The following is a 21,030-nucleotide window of genomic DNA, read 5'->3' as shown; positions in this document are numbered from 1 at the left end:
GGAGCTGGATTACCTGATACATTTAACCATGTTGAGAAAGGATTACAGTTCTGCCAGAAAGTTTAGGTATATAGAAAGCTAAGCAAATGGGGGAAAGAGGCATTTATTAAACTACTCAAGAGAAAAATCACAATCATAGTATTTGAGTATCTTAGCAAATAATGATTAAATAGGCATAGCAATGTAAACCTGCAAAGGTGATTTATCTGCAAATTGGGGTGACTGTCAAAGAATGGGGAAAACGAAGTTTTTCTGTGTGTAGAGCTGGTGGGACTGGGCTGGTACATGACTAAAGGTTCAACCTTTGCCTCTCATAGTAGACAGTCAATAGATTTCCCCCAAGGCTGAAAACTCACTGTGTACCATATATGCAGAGCACTTAGGAACGCAGAGGTAAACACCAGAAGGAGTGAGCAGACACCTATATTTCACCATAAACCTTGTCATATAGTTCAGTTTTTTACACATATAATGTGTATTTTGATGGGCTTCCCTAGAGGTTCAGACAGTCAAGAATCTGCCTGCAATGCAGGAGACCTGGGTTCGATCCCTGGGTTAGGAAGATCCCCTGGAGAAGGAAATGGCTACCCACTTCAGTATTCTTGCCTGGAGAATCCCATGGACAGAGGAGCCTGGCAGGCTACAGTCCATGGGGTGGCAAGAGTCGGACGCAACTGAAGCAACTTAGCACGCATGCACGCACGTGTACTTTGATAGAAATAAAAAACAGAATTTTTAGAACTACAGATTTAAATTTTAGTTACTTGTTTAGTCTCAGGTGTTTCTCATCTGAGACCTAAAGCAAATTCCATAGGAGCTGACACACCGCCCCCGCCCCCAAGCCTGATTCAACACACAGGCCACAGGATTTTCAGTGATCTCTTGTGCCAGCGGCTGCTCTCGGCCTGAAGAGATGGGTAGGATGGACTGGGGCTGCATGTTGTAAGAGGAACCCCAGAGCAGACAGGACCTATTAGCATGATGGTAGGAAAAGAGAAAGTAAGGGACTGGATGGGGGGCATGAAGGAGGGCGCATGACATCAACAGATCTGTTTTTGAGATGCCTGTGAAAATCCACACGGAAAATGTCAGCTGGGGAGGGACGCATAACCTAGTACTTGGTAAAGACATGAGGGCTAGAAATTTCAATTTGTGACATAAAGGCAGATAAATTAAGTACAGAGAAACTCCACACACTCTCTGTTCTTGAGAGAACACTATTCTGGTGGTGGTGGGGAACCTATTTTTCCATTAGATACTAAAAACAGGCTCAATCAGCCAGAAAAGGTCAGATATTAGCCCACGGTTCTAGTTTGAGTAATCCAACATGAAGGAAATACAAGAATTTTTCTGATGGAAGTCTTCTAATTTCTACCATCAGGCAAAACTGCAGTCTATTGAATTTAAAAAATTAAGAGGAACTTAAAGGTCATCTGCGTTACCAAACCAATAATGTGGACCCCATTTCCTACCGGTGTCATCCGGGCTTTACGCAAATAGGTAAGAAGGTCTCCTCCTTCCATCAGTTCCAGGATAATGTACTGGGGTTCGTTCAGCAGACAAACTCCAAGCTGCTTCAGAATGTTGGGATGATTAAACTTGCTGAAAGGTGGAAACAGACAGGCAGGTTGACATGTCAGCGACAGAAGTCTTGTGAAGGCCTTTGTGAAACAGAGCAAATCTTTATCTCTGGTTTCCTTTCAAGCCCTGAATTTTTTTTCTCCCTCTAATAAGTGAAAGCCTCCTTTTCATGCCTGCCTTACAGAGGTAATATTGCAACCCCTAGTGGCCAAGGCATGTGGATAGAATAGGGGTAGTTTCAGAAGTGGCATTTAGCTCAAGTATTTTATGTTTTGGGGGAAAAAAGTAACTTTAACTAATACTTTTCTTCAAAAGACATTTTAAAAAACACTACATTTTTGGTCAAGACAAATATGAAATAATTCTCTCCCTTTTAGAAAAACAATTCAGACACACAGTTTTGGCTACAATTGTTTTCTCAAGACCTCAAAGCAAATAAGCCCCAGTCTAACGGTCAGAACCCGCAACTTGGGACCCTGTCGACCACCGCCTCAGGGTTATTAAAATGTACCTGAGTCGTTTTCATTACTATCAACTAACTCTAACTTGAAGACAAGTTTACCAAGACCAAGGATATTTTCATTGATGTCACCATGCTTGAGAACTCTCCCTTACTTGGTCTACTTGACTTATGATCACACATTTAAAAGAACATAAGTATATTGAAAGCTTATCAGCCTCGGAAATCCCTTGCAAAACATTCTTCTTATTGGAGGTAAAAGACAAGACCTACTGTCTAAGGACTGCCTGTGCCCAGACTCAGAGAATCTATCATAAAAAATCTATTCTACAGAATACTTGTCACTCCAGACATATTTCCTTTAAATTTCAACCATGCTTATTTTGAACATAATCTGTGATGTCAGCTGATTTTGAAAGTTAAAAATCCACTAATCATATGTAAAAGTTTCCTACCCATACAAAGGGAAAATTATTTCAGAACTGCCTAATACCTCATCAGATGTGCCTCCTTCAGAAATTCAATCTTCTCCTGGTCTGTGGAGCCCTTCTTCAAAGTCTGCACAACATAAAACAAGCCAGGAATCAGTATAGCAGACATTTCTGTGACCTAAGTAGGTTAATGGAGACAACCTTTGTTTTGTAATAGCCACATTTATCTTAAAAAACTATGTTCTCCAATTCCCCAGCCTTTCTTGAAAGCAAGGGTGGTCATATGACTCAGTCTTGATCAGTGAAATGTAAGGGGTAAATTGTTGAGGAGGTGTGTGGAAATTTTTTAGTTTCCTGAACATATACATCTAACACTATCCTTCCCCCTTTCCAAATCCTGAATGAAGATGTGATGCTTGATTCTTTGGCAGCCATCTTGGAACCATGAGGCACCACACACATACAAAGTTGAGAGAATTTCAGATATACTAGCTCTTCTTGACACAGTACTACACCAAAGCCAGAAGTCATCTTGTTATGTAAGAAAAAGAAACACTTGTTTAAACCACTTGAGATTAAAGTATGTTAAAATCCTATCAACTAGAAATGGAGAGAATTTTGCAACTTCTCTGACAACTTCTCAAAGCAATAAATTCTTAACAAGCAATTATCAGGATATTACTCAATTAAATAAAAGATATGTCATCTGTTGATCAAAAGAAATTTTTACAAAAATACAAGAGTATATCCCGTGCTTCCTTTTAACTACATCGAATACACTATGATGAATAATTCTGTAGTACAGGGGTCAGCAAACTACAACCTGTGGACCAATTCTAGCCTATCATCTATTTTTGTACAGTTATAATCTGAAAATAGGTGTTATGTTTTTATTTTTCCAGTTTTATTGAAGTATAATTAACTTGTTACATTTTGAAATGGTTGAAAAAAATTATAAAAAATAAGAGGACTGCATAACACATGAAAATTATGTGAAATGAAAATTTCCATTTTTATAAATAAAGTTTTACTGGAACACAACCACACCCATTCATTCACATATTGATTGTGACTGATTTCACAGTGTGGTGACAGAGTTGCATAGCTGGAACTGACACCGTCTGGCTGCTGCTGCTGCTGCTGCTAAGTCACTTCAGTCGTGTCCGACTCTGTGTGACCCCATAGACGGCAGCCCATCAGTCTCCCCCGTCCCTGGGATTCTCCAGGCAAGAACACTGGAGTGGTTTGCCATTTCCCCCTCCAATGTGTGAAAGTGAAAAGGGAAAGTGAAGTCGCTAAGTCATGTCTGACTCGTAGCGACCCCATGGACTGCAGCCTACCAGGCTCCTCCATCCATGGGATTTTCTAGGCAAGAGTACTGGAGTGGCTTGCCATTGCCTTCTCCTGGCTAGCAAGTCTAAAATACTTACTATCTGCTCTAGTACCAAGCACCGCAGTTCTCTTAGAGTATATTTGGAGGGAAAAACTCTCTGCTGGTCTTAGTGAATTAGTAACCTCAGAGTTAACTGTTAATAACAGAACTTATGCAGGAAATGGAAAAGGTACTGTGATTTCCATAGCCATGGATAGGCTTCTACCTTCTCCCAGTCATCTTTTCAGTCAAGATCACTCCTCTTTTCTCAGTGTTATATTTAAATAAGTCCCTGTCAATAAGGTAGACACAACAAGCCGAGGAGTTAAAGGAGCCACATTACCTTCACGGCTACTTTGGTTTCTCCGCTTCCAGCTCCTAAGATGTCTACTGCTGTCCCTTCATACACTTCTCCAAAGGCTCCGCTTCCCAGCAAGAGACGCAGAGTCAGTTTTTCCCGAGGGAAGGCAGGAAGACTTTCAATCTCCTCTTGGGTCGGAAGAGTACTGGAAAATAACATTATTTTTGGTCTCCCAGAATGCATATGGTTTATAAGTGGATATGGGTGTTAGTGTTTGAGAGTAAAAAGGGAGGAGAAAGGGAAGAGAAATCTCATGGTTTGGCAACACTGTAGTGCCTTCAATGTGACACGGTGTTGTGTCTGCATTCCTATTCCAGTCCTATTCTACCTTCTAGAATATTCCTTCTGTCTTGTGAAACCCAGACAGAGTAGGTTACTTCACTTCTAGGCAGCTTCCTTTTGATAACATGCCTGTGAGTGCATTGCCTCAAAATTTTCCACTGTAGTTTGTTTTGTTAAAATTATCAGTCTGTATTTTCTTCAGGTCACCTATTTGTATAAAAAGCTATCGCAAATTAGTAATAAATACAGCTGGGCTTACGAGCTCAAAGCCTTTACTTTACTTCATACACCTAATCGCTCATGTAATACAGAATTTACTATGACCACAGCATCATTTCTTGTCCATCAGATTAACTTTTAGAAAGTCAAGTTTCTCACCTGGAATATTATGAGGAGGAGAAAATTCATCAGCATTAAAAATGCTTTGAGCTTTTAAAAGAGAATCTTGAAAATCAGATATGCTGCATATTTCCTCAAGGAAAAGTCATCTCTGAAAAGCATATTTAGGTCACCTCTGTGTCTACTCCAAGTCCTGTGTTCTCATGTCTTTAAATACATTTCTAGAAACAAGGCCCATGACTATATATAATCCTTCTTGCATGGAGCATAATATAGTGTCTGTCTTTTAAATAAGACATTTAAATATTTTCTTAAAGTATGATGACAATGGAAGTTAAAACTTCATATATTTTAGAGAAGTTTTGTAGACAGTCACCATACAATTTCTGCAAACGAAAAAAAATTTACTTAATAGCACACACAAGAGAATCCACCTCTTCTTGTTGAATCAACCATATTATGGAGTATTTATCTCTTTGTTTTACTTATTTTTAAATTATGTGCTAAAACACTAGAAAACATTTGATTTTTGTTCACGTTTCTTAGGATAGGATAGCAACATAATTTGCCATCCATCCCAGGTCACATTTGAGAATGAAAGGGGATGTTACTTTTGAATATGCCAGAATAATGGGCATAAACCAGGACAGTCCTGGGCAACGTGGCACTCATGGACACTCTTTTGAGAGTTGCCCACAGTAGGATCACAGAGTCCAACACAACTGAAGCGACTTAGCACGCACACACTTTTCATCTAGGTGTCCCGTAATGCCAGCCCAGGTTACATACTGTATCGCATAGCAGGCGTTTGCCAGCCCTACTCCAGTGGCCAGACTTCGAAGTTCAGCCAATTCTTTGTCTTCGTTTATGAGAACCGTCAGCCCTTCCTTGGGAGTGCTTTGATTCTTTAATCTATGCCAGACTATAAAGAAAAAAAAGCATAATTTACCAAATAAAATATTGCTTTTTCTTTAGAAAATGCTGCTAACAATACATTTTTAAAGTTTATATTCAACAACACTATTGATAGAATAACCAAATTTGATTGAAAACAATAGCCCCATAATAGAAAAACTAACTAAATCCAGGTAAAAAAATCATATGAAAATGTATAACTTATACCACATCACATTTTATCTCACTTCTCAGTGTAAATCTTAATATATTTCCAATTGCTGTTATAAACACGTGGAAGTATCTTACTATCAGAACTTATTTCACAAAATCACTCATAGTCTAGAATCAAAATAAACCAAATTTGCATTATAATTGTTAGTGAACAAATTCATTTTTGAATCCAGATACATCCAGGTTATTCTCCTCAGCAGACCTAAAGGATGCTTTCTATGTAACGACATGCTTTATTTTAAAATACAGAGTACAGAGTGTATATTAATCGTTGTTCATAATGCACATACTCACATACATGGAAAGATTATTAGAATGAAATCTACCAAGTGTTGGCAGTGATCCTCTCTAGTTGTAGAATCATGGGTGATTTGTATTGTTTTCTTCATACAATGGGCAAATATTATTTCTATAACCATAAAACATGTTATATTTTTCAAAGATTAAAATACATTTATGTCATTGAGATTGCCCATCTATACTAGAATATTGACACAGAAATTGAAAGCAGTAGGAATGCTTTGTGAGATGATGATTAAAATTTGAACTTTATTCCATAGTAGCTTCTGTACCCAACAGGTGAGAGTTTTACACAAGTGAAATTCCATCTGAGGGACCACACGGGAAAAGATCTTAAGTACTTATGCTAATGCAATTTTTCTAAACCTGAAATGCTCTTACCACCCGTCCTTCATTTTTAAAGACCCAGCTCAAGACTCCATATCCTCAGGGATGCTATCCAAGACCTCTGCAACCTTTGTTGGTATCTCATCTCTGAACTTATAAGACCAATTGCGGCTCTCAGTCAGCATGACTGTGTCACTGTCTTCTACATTCCATTTACTACTTCTTTTTATTGCTGTTTAACACATCTCTTATTATTTTACTTTTTGCACAGGATATGTCTTGAAAATGAAAGTGAAAGTCACTCAGTCATGTATGACTCTTTGTGACCCCATGGACTATACAGTTCACAGAATTCTCTAGGCCAGAATACTGGAGTGGATAGCCTTTCCCTTCTCCAGGGAATCTTCTCAACCCAGGGACTGAACCCAGGTCTCCCACATTGCAGGTAGATTCTTTACCAGCTGAGCCACAAGGGAAACCAATATGTCTTACCTCCCCCATTAAACGACAAGCTCCTGAGGTCAGCAATTATATTTTTAAATTTATTTTTAATTGGAGGATACTTGCTTTATAATGTTGTGTTGGTTTCTGCCATACAACAACATGAATCAGCCATAAATATACATATATCCCCTCCCTCTTAAACTTTCCTCCCACTCCCCATCACACTCCTCTAGGTTGTCAAAGAGCACATTACAGCTTATTTTCCTTTGCTCCCAGTTTAAGGCTCACGTTGCACAGTAGATATAACCACTCACCAAACAGTAGGCTGTTGATGCTTATTTTAAAATCTTTGTTTCAATTTTGTATTTATGACTGATGAGAGCCTTCAGCACAATTCAAATTTTTAAACAATTGGTATTTTCATTATTTGAATAGCTCAATCTTTCCTCATGCACTCACACAACCCTACCAGTAAAACCACATGCACTATTACTAAAAGCAAAAGAACCAAATTAGCTTAGCTCTACTGATGAGTTCCAAGTAGAATAAAGACCTTTAAGTCCTGAGAAAGTCAGATATCCATGAAGTGTCTTGAAAGCACAATAGGTTGTCTGAAATTATCTCATGTTCATCCACGAGAGTCATGAGTTTAGACAATGGTGATGTACAAGTAGGCAGGCAAAGGTCAGATGAAGGATCCTTCACATAATACTCCTTCCCAGTAGGAAAGCAGACAGATAGTCAAGCCTATATGCCAACTGCCAAATATACTACAGTCATATGCGTAATTCTGGAGGGGCTGGCTTAGTAGCACAAACATCAGCTGTGCAGTACTTAGACTCCCTGGAACCACAGGTTAAAATCCTGGCAGGGTCAGCTGAAATTTTTAGCTTTCCAAGTTAGCTGAAGGAATCATATATTCCACATATTGTCTGGTGTGGAATGTTTGAAAAGAAATCTGAATTCAAGTTGCAACATGCTAAAGCTGAAACTCCAATACTTTGGCCACCTCATGCGATGAGTTGACTCACCGGAAAAGACTCTGATGCTGGGAAGGATTGGGGGCGGGAGGAGAAGGAGACGACAGAGAATGAAATGGCTGGATGGCATCACCGACTTGATGGACATGAGTTTGAGTGAACTCCGGGAGTTGGTGATGGACAGGGAGGCCTGGCGTGCTGTGGTTCATGGGGTCGCAAAGAGTCGGACACGACTGAGCGACTGAACTGAGCTATGACTCTAATCAGTTTGGGGAAAGAATACAGATTTAGGACATGGAGTGAAATATTGACTTTCTTTATCCTGAGAGTTCAACTTTATGCTTGTAACATTTCCTTAAACTTTTCCCTATTTCTTTAAAAAAAAAAAGAAGTCCCAATTTCCTGAATATATGTTTGAGTGTTGGTTTCTGGTAAATATGTCTTTTTGTAATGCTTCAGCATGTCAGAGGCTCATATGACAGAGTGACTGTGTATCTTATAATCCAAATCAGGACATTTTAGGAGACTGAAAGAAAGTAGTAGTAATGGCTATAATGGGACGATGGGAATAAAGCAGGATGTATGATCCACTATGATACCCTGAGAGTGAAAGCCTCTCGGTCATGTCCGACTCTTTGTGACCCTATGGACTATATAGTCCATGGAATTCTCCAGGTCAGAATACTGGATAGCATTTTCCTCCTACAGGGGATCTTCCCAACCCAGGAATCAAACCCAGGTCTCCTGCATTCTTTACCAGGTGAGCCACAAGGAAAGCTCAAGAATACTAGAGTGGGTAGCCTATCCTTTCTCCAGCAGATCTTCCCAACCCAGGAATCGAACCGGGGTCTCCTGCATTGCAGGCAGATTCTTTACCAACTGAGCTACCAGGGAAGCCCTGATGCATGATAACCTGATAGGTCTAATGTTTAATCACCTTTTGGGGGCTTGTCCCTGTATTTTCTCATTATTAAATGTTTAAAGAAAGATTTTTAAGACTAACACATTAGTATAAAATTAGTGGAGAAGGAAATGGCAACCCACTCCAGTGTTCTTGCCTGGAGAATCCCAGGGACGGGGGAACTTGGTGGGCTGCCGTCTGTGGGGTCGCACAGAGTCGGACACAACTGAAGCGACTTAGCAGCAGCAGCAGCAGCAGCAGTGATGAGAAATAGCTAGCTTTCTATCAATCTAACCAAATTGCTCTGCTTTCCTGGTTATTTACAAATGAGCAGAGATTTGAAACAAATAGACCAGACATCCAAAAGTGAGAGTGAATGCTACAAGCCAGAAATGGATCATCTGCAAGAGGCCCTGTTCATTTTAAACTAGGCTGTCTGCCTGGAGACCCAGACTACCCTGAACAAGGGATTCACTGGTCTCCCTTTAATCCTACACTTTTTTTTATACCCAGAGTTATTTTTCTTTTACTTTTTTAAAACTATAAGTTACAAACACTTGTTATATAGCCAATCTGTAATACTGTTTTAAAAAAGGGTAGAAGTTGATGCTTTTGCAAGTGGTCTTATCTAAAAAACACTGTGAAGTATAAATATGGATATATTTTTCATAAAATGGTTACCCCAGATTAGAAAAAAAAAATCACAGGGTTTAGTGGTTATTGAAGCATAGCCAAAGGTAACATTGTGAATTTCATGAATCTATTTCATGTAGAAAATTAATCAGATATAAAATTAAACTCAGACAAATCAATTAATATGATCAAATAAGCAGTTTATTATCTATTGATGTACTTTTAAATCTATTATACTACTTACCAAAGATTAATGGGATTGTAATAACCAGAAATATTCCAATTATAATAGTAAGTATAAAGCTTGTTTCTGGTATCCAAAAACCATCTAATAAAATAAATGAGAAAAAGAACATAATTCAAAGAGTAAAACTCGATTGTCTCAGTATTATGCCAGAATATACCAAAGTTAGCTTCTACTGAATTTCTGCAAGCCAATAGTTAAACCATCAGTAGCTTGAAATCATCCATAGAGAAGAATATATTTACACTGTGAGTAATCAAAGTCAAGTTTCTTTTTTCTTTTTTCATTTCCAGTGATCTGGTTTCCAGTATATCATTGCAGTATACCCACCCTATCTTCCACTTTAAAATGATTGATAAAACATGAATAATCTTTTTAATGAATTTGGGACAAAGAAGTCTCAACTGTCATTTATCATATAGTTGGGAACATTATTTCCTTCTATAACATCTTCATATACATTTAATTCTATGAGTATTTAACTGAGGAATATAAACATGAAAACATGGTGTGTGTGTGTGTGTGTGCTTGCTAAGTCAGTTTAGTCTCATGTCTGACTTTGTGGGACCCTATGTCCTGCAGTCTGCCAGGCTCCTCTGTCCATGGGATTCTTGAGGCAAGAATACTGGAGTGGGTTGACATGCCCTCCTCCAAGGGATCTTCCCAAGCCAGGGATCAAACCCACATCTCTTAAATCTCCTGCATTGGCAGGTGGGTTCTTTGCATTAGCGCCACCTGGTGAAAACATGGTACCTGCTCTTAGTTTCACTGAGAAGACGAACTTGCGGACCAGAACTTGGCAAACTATGTCATGCAGGCCACATCTGGCCACAGTAACCTGATTTTGTACTATTCGTGAACCAAGAATAACTTTTACATTTTAAAAATATTATCAGAAAAAAAAGAAGATGCTACAGAGACCAAATGTAGCCTGAAAAGCCTCAAATATTTACTATTTGTTTCTTTCACAAAAGGTTTATGGAGCTCTTCTCCAGGTAACTAACTGTAATACAAATAAGAATGGCTTCAGGTTTGCATAGAATAATGTGCTGTGTGTGTCCAAGGAGCAGCAGTTAAGCATCACAATGGGTACTGAAGGATGAGAAGAATTTCCATCGACAAAGTGAGAGAAAGAAAATCCCAGTAAAGGGCAAGTGGTAGGTGGTGCAAGTGTGCCTTTGAGGCTGAGGGAACCTGGTGTCATGGAAGTTTGTTTGTTTGTTTACCAGTTTGGTATGGCTATAGCCGTAAGGATAAATACTGGGAAAGAGAAACTACAATTGGAAGGCAAATCATGGAAGGCCTTAAATGCCACAGAAAAGTTTGTACTTGATTCTGAAGGCAGTGAATGGAGAGCCATTTCAAGATTTTCAGAAAGTGGTGCAGTGATCCAGCTTGTGCTTCAGCTGGATTAGCTGTCAGCAGTGGGGTTAAGCCAAGAGCACGAGCAAGAAGTGGTAGCTTAAGTTAGGAAAGCCAAAGTAGAAACAGGAAGAAGGGACCTTAGTGGACAGAAATCAAGATAATAAAGTCAGCAGAACTTGGTGACTGAATAAAGGGAAAAATCAAATATGGTACTGAGATTTCTAGCCAATGTGATTAGAAAGACGATGTATTATAAACAAAAATAGGCTACCCAGTGGAAGATGTAGATATTGAGGAAGAGACAAAGTTGAGTTTCAGGTGTGTTGTGTAGCAGATGAGAGAACCAGGAACAGAAAAATAAGGCTGGATAAAAACCAGACTGCAAACAACCTTGGAAGTCCATCTAGGAGCATGGACTTGATGTGGGGCTGACGGTTACTGAGGAGAAAAAGGACATGTTGATATTGATGTTTCATCACATAAAATGAATAGTTCAATAGTTTCTATGGTAGTTTGGTGAAGTTATATAGTCACTCAATTACTGCTAATGCTGAGAATACACTTATATTTATCTCTGAATCCTTGTGTAATAAGTTAGTATGTAGACAGACATGGTAACATACCTCCAACTAATATAATATCCTCACTGATTCCACTATATTCACCAAACCCCAGATTATTTACAGCTACTACTCTGAAGTGAAATGTTCCTTTCAGGTTTTTGGACTTCCATGTGCAAATGCTATTGCATGAGCCATTAAATGCCATCTTCCATGTTAGATTCTGGTTCCATGAATTATTTGAAGTGCTCTTTCTGCAAAAAAAAAAAGAGCAGAATCATAAATATAGGAAATATACAAGACAATATATGTGTTATTTCTAGATGCTCATATATCATTTTAATGACAGAACTCCAGAGCGTCTCCTGTTGCACACTTTGCCCTTGATCTCATTCCTCTCACATGGTTTGGCTACAGAACATAGCAGAGTCTTATAAAGTCATCCCAGCAATGCCTGGAGCCAACCAACTCAGCCCATCTGGAAAATGACGAATAATCAATGGCTGAGAGACAGCTGAAGAGCCTCTTCTTACTATTGGAGTGTGCAAACTTTCTTCAGAATTCCAAACACAAAAGACAATGATTTCATACTTTTTAACTGGGAATTTTTAAATTTTTCTTAATTTTCAGTCTCTTATGCTATCTGTCATTTACTGATACCATATCTAGATAAAATACAGAACATAAAAATGAAAAAGAAAGTAAAATAGTTCAGCTACCAAAATTATCGTTGTATCTGAGATTCCGAGCCTCGTTGCTTAAAATTAGCCTACACTCTCCCTCAGGATCAGTCCGCATCACTCTTCCTAATGAAACATCAGGAGCTGGGTTCAAAAGACATACTAAAATGACTTTTAACAGAACCACAGACTGAAGGTAAGCTCAAGGCCTTCCCATTATGTCTTTTCTGACAATGACCTTTTCAAGTCTGAAAAGGTCTGAAACTTTTCAGACCACAGCAGTTTTAGGGCACAGTACCAACCCACAGTCAGCTTGAAGGTAAATAATGGAAGCCAGTTCTGCTCCCACTAACTGAATGATTGCCCTGAAACAGCATCAAGGACAGCAAGAGCTGAGCCTCCAAGGGACAGAGGATGAGCTAGGACATCAGGAGGGCCAAGATGGCAGCGACGGTTACAAATGTGACCAGCAGCTAAGTGTCCTTGGGAGCATCCTAAGTAAAGCTGTGTTTCTCCTGCATCATGTGACACCTCATGCTGGGAACTGGCAATTTCAATTTTCAACCCAAACAACTCTGATCCAAAAGAAAGAGACCTTTAAACATATATAAGGTGGTAAAACAATTATCCTTCAGTTAAAAATAAATCAATTTTTTAAATGTGTAAAGTGGCTCTTCACAGACATTGGCCACTAAGGAAGAGAAGGAAGACTTTTTATACTGGTTGACCACCTTCTATTTACAACACATCATACTGGGGCTTTTCCTATGCTGGATCATTTCACTGAATCTTCACAACAACCTGAAGAGGTAAATATCATGATCTCATTTTACAGATGAGAATGCTTATGTTCAAAAAAGAAATAGAGCAAGGATTTTAAATAGTCTGTGTACTGGGTTGGCTAATCCCCCTCAAAACTCAAGCCACCCAGACCTTGTGAATGTGACCTTGCTTGGAAACAGAGTCTTTTCCGATGTAATTAAGCCAAGAGATGGTCCTCATTTAGGGTGGGCCCTAAATCCAATGACCAGTGCCCCATTAAGACGAGACACACACAAGGAGAGCATTGTGCGATGACAGAGCCAGAGACTAGAGGGATCCACGGACACACCAAGGAAAGCCAAGGACTGTGGCCCATCACCAGAAGCTGAGAAGAGGCAAGGAAGGATGCTTCCCTAGAATCCACCCTGCCAAGACCTTGACTTAAGACTTCCAGTCTCCAGAACTGTGAGAGAATACATATCTGTTGTTTTAAGCCATCCACTTGGTGGCACTTTGTTCTGGCTGCCCTGGGAAACTGCCCTGGGAAACTCATGCAATCTACTCAGCCCCCAAGTGCATGCACTTTGCACTAGGACCGCCAGTACACCATGAGCAATATCCTGACCGAAGAAGTTACTCTGAGATACCATGAGATCCTCTGAGATAGACGACACTTTATATTATTCTACAGTCCCTCTCCTGAGAGTAGAGACTTGGGGGCAAGGAAATGCAGAGCATTTATGGAGCTATGCACTAAACATGTTACTGAGGGGAATACACTACAGTGCTCCCAGCAAGGCTATAGTAAGACTGTGGTGTGGCCTGGTTGGTGAACATAACTGCAGCCATAGACCACCAAGACAGTTCTACAGGTCAAAATGTACTTCACTCTGCAATTTTTTTAAAGTACCAGAAATTTCAAGAAGGTTTCAATTAGAAATAAGCAAACATAATTCTCTAGTGTGAGCAGGAAATTTTTTTAAGGTTATGGGAATGCCAGAGCAAGATGAAGCAAAAATAGATCTAAAGCTCAAGTTGCCAGGACTATAATTATGGAAGTGACTTTTGTCCTTGGAGCTTCTTAAAAGATGGCTTCATAGTCCCGTGAGGGGAGTGTATGTGGAATTTGGAATTCTCTCCTCAAGCTGGCACGAAATCAGCTCATCTGAGCCAGTTATGATTCACAGAGCTCCCCATACTGGCCGGATCTGAGGTTGCGTATATTCATCAGGTTTTCATCGAAGGCACAATTTTAGTCCCTGGGAACACACTACAAACTGTAACCTTGAAAATGGAGAGAGAATCCTGGGTTGCCAATACACTACAGACCATTTCAGATCTTGACTTGACTTTACCTTCTGAAATATACCAGCTCATTGCCAGTTCTCACTAGATCTTATTCATCTTTCTAAAACAAATCAGTCTCAGAAATTTACATACATACCATCATCTAACATCAAACATCAATTTAGCTTCTTAAACAGAATCCATATCAAGTAAATATTAGGTGTATGCTCAAAAGACTGAGTTGTTCCCACTGACAAGCTGTCACAGATTTCTGAGAAGAATGACTATCTGCCTTGTAACTGAATGCCAAGGGTGACCACTAGGAATTGTGCAAAGAATGTAATGAGGCATGCAAGGCCCTTAAACTAAAGATCCCTTAAGTTTACTTATAAATACACATTCATAAATATTGTTAATTTTGATCCAATAATACCTTAAAATCAACTGCTTAGGTCTTTGCAGTTTACAAAGCACTTTTGTAAACAGACATACCTGATCTCAAGGATATAGTACATAAGTCTGCTTCCATTATCATCAGCTTTTTCCCACTGTATTGAATTTTTTCTCCCTTCTAATAATTTTGGAATCCCTGGTTTACTTGGGACTCCAGCTTTGGAAACAAAAGAAAATTTGATTGATAGTTAGAAGTATAAAATACTCTGCATAACATCTTTCTATAGACAACATTTACTAAGAGAAAAGCCAAATACGTTAAAGAAATGTTCAGAAATACGTTCATAGAGTGCATATGTTTAAGTGAGTACCTGAAGATTTTTATCAGTGACGGATTAGATAGGTTTATGATAGGAGTAACAGTAGATGTTAGCCTGACACAAAATAAGTGATGCAAGCAAAAATGATGATTGTAAGATTTGGAGCATTTTTCACTGATTCTTACAGGGATCGACTTGGAGTTATGGTATAGCTGTTAAAATACTGGCTAATTTAATACACTTGTTAGATTTTTTATTTTTAACATCTGGTTGTAGTAGTCTATACGTAAATGTTTGAACACCCAGTGACACTGTTTTCATTTACTTCTTAGTACAAAATATCATAGCTAGACAGAAAATCAGAATAACGAAAGGTGAAATAATTTTTCCCAGTTTAGGATCCTGTAAAACCAGATGAGTTTTTGTCATTACTGCCTGTAAGACAGTTCATTACTACCTGTAAGAAACTACCTCTTTTCAATTTCTTCAGTCAGGCTCTAAAGATAGTAATTTACTCTTTTAAGAAAAATCTCAACCTCTAGGATTAGTGAAGTAAGTGATGAGAAAAGAATTGAGAAATGTCCAGAGTTTCCTAAGTGCTGAATGTGTTACCACTCACCTTTAGTCTTAAAACTTCCTGGAAGCGAGGTGCTGTTTGCTCCTGTCCTGTACACCACCACTGCTCGGACATTATAGGAGGCGTAAGGCTGTAGGTCTGTGATGTTACAGACATAAGCAGGACCTTGGCTGCACGAAGCTTTAACATGATAAAACTCATTGTGCTTCCACTAGGAAAAGAAGTCTCAATTAACATTTTTGTCTCTTCAGAAAAACTTCTTAAACATAGAAATTCAAAAGCCTGTAGCAAGCATTAAAGCTTAAAGTTTATACTAAAATAAGAGCTTCTTTATGAGTGTCTGCTTCCAGACAGTATCCCCTTCCACCAACAGCAATTTTATTTTTTATGACAAGCTGTAAGTTACTTGAACGATGATCCCAAGTATAAGTCCAAGGTGAGAGGTGCACCTCTGACTGTTTATCATCAGGAGGATTGTTTGGCTTCTTGGCATCCCTAATCATAGGCCTCTTTATCAAATCAGGATAGCTGAGGGTGCAAATTCACAGCTGAAGGGAAATGATGGATTAAAACTGTGATATTTTCAATTCCACACATTTGTTGACTTTAAAGTAGTAATATTTTCACATATTTTCACAATATTTCACATATTGAAGACGTCCACAATGACTTATAAATGAAAACATTTAGTTTTTCCTCCCCAAACCCTCTTCAGGCATCTAAGCAACATTCCTTATTTTCCTACATAGGAAGCCTAGTTCCCTAAAAGAAGGAAATCTTTGCCTATTGTCACTCAATCACTAAGTAGCAAGGTTAGAAGTTTAATATAGGAAATGTTACCTTCATTTCACTGGGTCTGTAATTATAGCTATATTAAAATTCTTTCTCTGAAACACTGCTTTTAAAGAATCTGTGTATTTTTAAATATCTGTGTATTTTAAATAAGACACAAGATCCTTAACATCTTATACAAAAATGATGACTTTTTTCAACATACAAATAGGAGAAGACAGAGGATACGGCATTCTGTCAAGGGTTCTTCATGTGTTTTCCCCAGTAAAGTTTCCTAAGAAGATCAGTTTCCATAAATAAACCTTACTTTACATCTCCTTTTTCATTTAGCATTCACAAGGTCACACCATTTCATTGGATGGGCACTTTATATTGGTTTTCTATTCAGTTAGAAATAATTCACTATAGCACCTTCAGGAAGCAGATCACCTTATTACAGAAAGAAAAAACCAGAAATGCCGATGTCCGAGACACTGCCTGTTAAACTCATAAATGTCTCAGCCCCACTGATTCATATAGCCTAATGAAACAGATGCAGATGCAGAAGAATACTTATTCTGAACCTTCTGAAGCGGGCAAGGGGGAAGGAGGAAGGGAGATGTTGAGTCCTGGCTGAAAATTTTAGCCCTTTTTGGTCCTGCCTCCTTAATGTCTCCTTCAGTGAGTAGTCTAGATGGCCCAACATTCCACACCACTCAGAAATCATAAGAACTCCTTGGAATGTCAGGGAGATATTTGGCCCAAAGGTTTTGCTGGAAAACTGTACCGTATTGACCTCAACACAGCAATGAATGTTCTGGGCGGACCACTAACTTATAGAGATGCCATGGGCTACCCCAGTAAATCACAAGGGAGTTGGGATCTTCATTCATCAGAGGCCAACAACTGCAGGGGGGAAGGCTACCAGAGAGGATTTCCAAATTATTGAGCAAGGGTGTGGGGGAAATGTTGCAGACTATGATGTCTCAGAGACAGAACTTTAGGAAATGTCCAGTTCTGGTAGGGATTCCCCTGGACAGCTGAGAAAAAAATAATTTTAATGAATTTTCATGAAAAAATTTTACCAAAGTAAAATTATTTATTTCTCCTCAATCTTGAATGTGTTTTTTTCTATGCATTATTATAATAAAGAATCTATGAAATCTAAAGACCAGGATAAAAATTTAGCCCTTGTCTTCTAAGACTCTCATTTTTCCATGTAAGGAAAAGATGAAGACTGGAAGTTTATCTTTTTCTCCTTTTTCAGGAAGGAGAAGGGAGGAGGTGGAAAGGAACAAAAAAGATTAATTAAAATATGCATATTCACCTTTGTTACTCACCCCTCAGAGCTGCAGCGTGGAGTTACAAGATTATTCCTAACTTCCTATCATGATGAGGTACGTTCAACTTGCTCAAAAGAAATAGACCTTTCCAACTAGATGTCATCACCAACCCTCTCAGAACACAGTCTTCTACCTTAGTACCTTTTACATTAGTATTTTTAGGTGATCATGCATGTAGAAATTACCATCTTACATTTTCAGCTTCATGATTTCTCAAGTGGTCTATCTAAAAACCTGTTCTGAGCAAGGGCAGAGGAGGTCTTGAAATAAAAGCATCATATGAAACTCATGAGGACAGAATCAGGTGGCCCCTGTCTGCTGCCCCTCTCCTAAACTTGAAGTGGGGTGGGTGATGATGACTCAGGTTCCTTCTGCAGATGGACTAAGGAAAGCCTCTGCAGCAATGAGTCATCCATGAGGCAGAGGGTCCTCCCCTGCCCAGCCGTGATTCTGACTCATTGGGCCACCTGCCTGAGCCTCCAGCCTCTCATCAGTAACACGAGAGGCTGGAATCACCTCTAAGGTCCTGCCTCAGTTCACACCTTTGATATGGGAAAAGAACTTTACATCTCTGCCCTTGACTTCAAGCTGAACCGCATTAAGCTTACGTAAACAGATGTCTCCCAAAAAGATGATCCTTCAGTTTCTCCAATTTAAAGCTGAATTTTTATGAAATGACTATTTTCTAAATAGGCAATAAATCATCATAAACATGCTCAATGGAAAAAATCCAATTAAACTATGGTCTTTGGTCTTATCAACTTAATACTTAGAGCAACTGATCACTGCTGTTGCTTACTTTTCATAGTTTTTATCTAAAAGTACAAGATTCTAAAAATATTTTATATAGTAAAATTTTAAAACCTCTGGGGAGCAACTTCATTTTTAAAGAAAAGTGAGGTCGTGACCATACTGATTTGTTTTTACAAAACACTCCTAACCAGTCTTTACAAATATGAACACACAAATATATAGTAGTGAAAAATGAAACGTCACAATTATAAAAACTTAATAATTTATTAAGTGTATCAGTATAAAAATCAATGTAGATTTTCCTTAGAAGTGAATTAATTAGATTAACTGATGCTTAAATTCAGTGGATATCTTTACACTGGTTAATGCATGAAGATTTTTGAATGAGGAACTATTTAAAGTTTACAAGCCAAGATCCAACTACTTGAGAATAAACTAGTTTATCATTTACTTCTTTCCTGTTGCTATACAGTACTTAAATGGTTGAAAGAACATTTATAAACAGGTTTTAAGTTTATGTTTGTTCATTTCTTTCCTTTTTTTTTTTTCCATAGAATAAAACAAATTGCTATGGACTTCAAACCAGAGAGCCATGCTGATAACATCTAAAGTAAGTAAAACATTATGAAACCAGTAAATCGTAATTTATACCCTTTTATGTGGAGCCTTTTAAAAGCAAATTAATCTCTCTGGGAATTTTTTCCATCAGAAATCAGTCTAGATAGCTTACCATATCTATCTGGAAAATCTGAATCAATGAGTGTTGTCAAATATATCACTCATTTAATACAAGTGAATGCCCTCAAGATATTTTTTGAAAAGGCCTTTTGATTTTTTCTATAGCATAAAACAAAGATTTGCATTAAAAGTGTACGTTGAGATGTACCTTTTGGAGTTCAAACCAAAATCTGATGAGGTGAACATTTGATGGAGCATTCCAATGTAACTGCAAACTAGTGTTCTCTGGAAAAAAGGCATAAGGTTTCTCTGGCAAGTCAAATGTTTCCACAGTGACAGGGTGACTCTCTGCACACCACATTTCCTCCGCATGGCAGGCCAGAACCTTTTAGTAAAAAAGAACAATTGCTTAACCTTTCTCGAACCTTGCTCTCGAGAGTGGTAATTAAAGTACCCAATCCACTGGCCGTACCTTTAACACATAGAGTTTTCCACCAGACAGTCTAGTAATGAGGAGAGAGAGACTCCCATCTGGATATTCGCTTTGCCTTAGTGGAATCTCTGGAATGGGAGCCAGATGAGAGATTGCCACCTGATAGCGGACGGACTCTCTCGGTCCATTTGGCTTGTGAGATTCCCTCCAGGATATAACGAGGCTGGTGTCTGACTGCACGGTTGTGTTAATGAGCCAAACCGCCTCTGGTACTGAAATAAATAGCATCACACAATAAGGGATGTTGCAACAGCACTGAAAGATGGAAAGAAGTCATAGGGTCTTGGTTGAGGAATAAGCATATCATGTGAGCAGAATGAATGACAGATGTTCCAAGGGAAAGCCAGCCTCTTACATAACAGTAAGTTACCAGGCTCTCGCTTATTTTTGAATAATGACTAAATCATTCTCTGACTCCAGTTCAAGGATCTGGCCAATTCTGGTGAGTTTTGTGAAAGCCATCGGAGACACGTGAAAGAAATGGCATTTCCTCATAAAAATCGTCACCTCTTACAACACATTTTCAGACTCTAAATCCATTTTCTTTAAGGCAATGAGTTTACGTGACTTTACATCTCAGCAGCCCTCGGTAAAATTCACATAGACCTATGGCTGATTCATGTTGAGGTTTGACAGAAAACAACAAAATTCTGTAAAGCAACTAAATTAAAACTTCAATTAAAAAAAAATAAATTTTTTAAAATTCACATAGAGGAAAAAGTTTGACTTCCCTGGGTCTCACCACGTGTACAGAGACCTACAAACAAACAGGAAGAGAGTGACACTGTGTGGTGAGGCCAAAGAATATGTGTCTAGTAACACAGAATTGGTTATGATGTTTGCTATATAGCTGCTTTTCATTTTGATGGAATATTATCCATCTTCTTCTGGTATCAGAGTAAGGATGTCACCAGAATATTCTTCTACAAACACATTTTTCTTACTAAGCTTAAAAAAACTCACATAAGAAAGGTATCTTAACATCCAGATAAAAACCGAATATAGGCTCACACATAACATTAATTGCAAAATCCCACTCTAGAAACCCACACCATGCCCATAACTCACCTCCACTTTTAGTTTTTCCCCACATCTCTTTTCCCAGAGGTATTTGTTCCAAAGGATCTGAATAATAATTCTTTACAGCTATCTGTATCATATATGTTGAAAATGGTTGTAAACCTTCAATAACGGCTATACTCCCCTGAAATTCCTGTAATTAATTTTAAAAAATCAATATCTTATTCTTATTTTTTGTACAAATC

General features: G+C 38.5%; 1 protein-coding gene across 2 annotated transcripts in view; it reads right to left on the bottom strand.

The window, feature by feature from the left end:
* Window positions 1-21,030, bottom strand: part of ROS1 (ROS proto-oncogene 1, receptor tyrosine kinase) — a 131,004-nt gene that overhangs the window by 25,257 nt on the left and 84,717 nt on the right. For both annotated transcript variants that reach the window (XM_055433306.2, XM_055433308.2), the window contains 11 exons: window positions 20,834-20,978; window positions 19,745-19,977; window positions 19,481-19,657; window positions 15,770-15,938; window positions 14,930-15,047; window positions 11,772-11,962; window positions 9,784-9,867; window positions 5,616-5,748; window positions 4,188-4,350; window positions 2,535-2,599; window positions 1,473-1,602 (listed from right to left, as the gene is read on the bottom strand). In XM_055433306.2, coding sequence (XP_055289281.2) covers window positions 1,473-1,602; window positions 2,535-2,599; window positions 4,188-4,350; window positions 5,616-5,748; window positions 9,784-9,867; window positions 11,772-11,962; window positions 14,930-15,047; window positions 15,770-15,938; window positions 19,481-19,657; window positions 19,745-19,977; window positions 20,834-20,978 — 1,608 coding nt within the window. The remainder of the gene's footprint in view (window positions 1-1,472; window positions 1,603-2,534; window positions 2,600-4,187; window positions 4,351-5,615; window positions 5,749-9,783; window positions 9,868-11,771; window positions 11,963-14,929; window positions 15,048-15,769; window positions 15,939-19,480; window positions 19,658-19,744; window positions 19,978-20,833; window positions 20,979-21,030) is intronic.

Source organism: Moschus berezovskii, chromosome 10 (assembly GCF_049115385.1).
Source record: "Moschus berezovskii isolate FMDL1 chromosome 10, NW_MosBer_1.0, whole genome shotgun sequence".
NCBI classification, from domain to species: Eukaryota; Metazoa; Chordata; class Mammalia; order Artiodactyla; family Moschidae; genus Moschus; species Moschus berezovskii.
The sequence above is the reverse complement of the archived record's forward strand: the minus strand, read 5'-3'. Positions and strand labels throughout refer to the sequence as shown.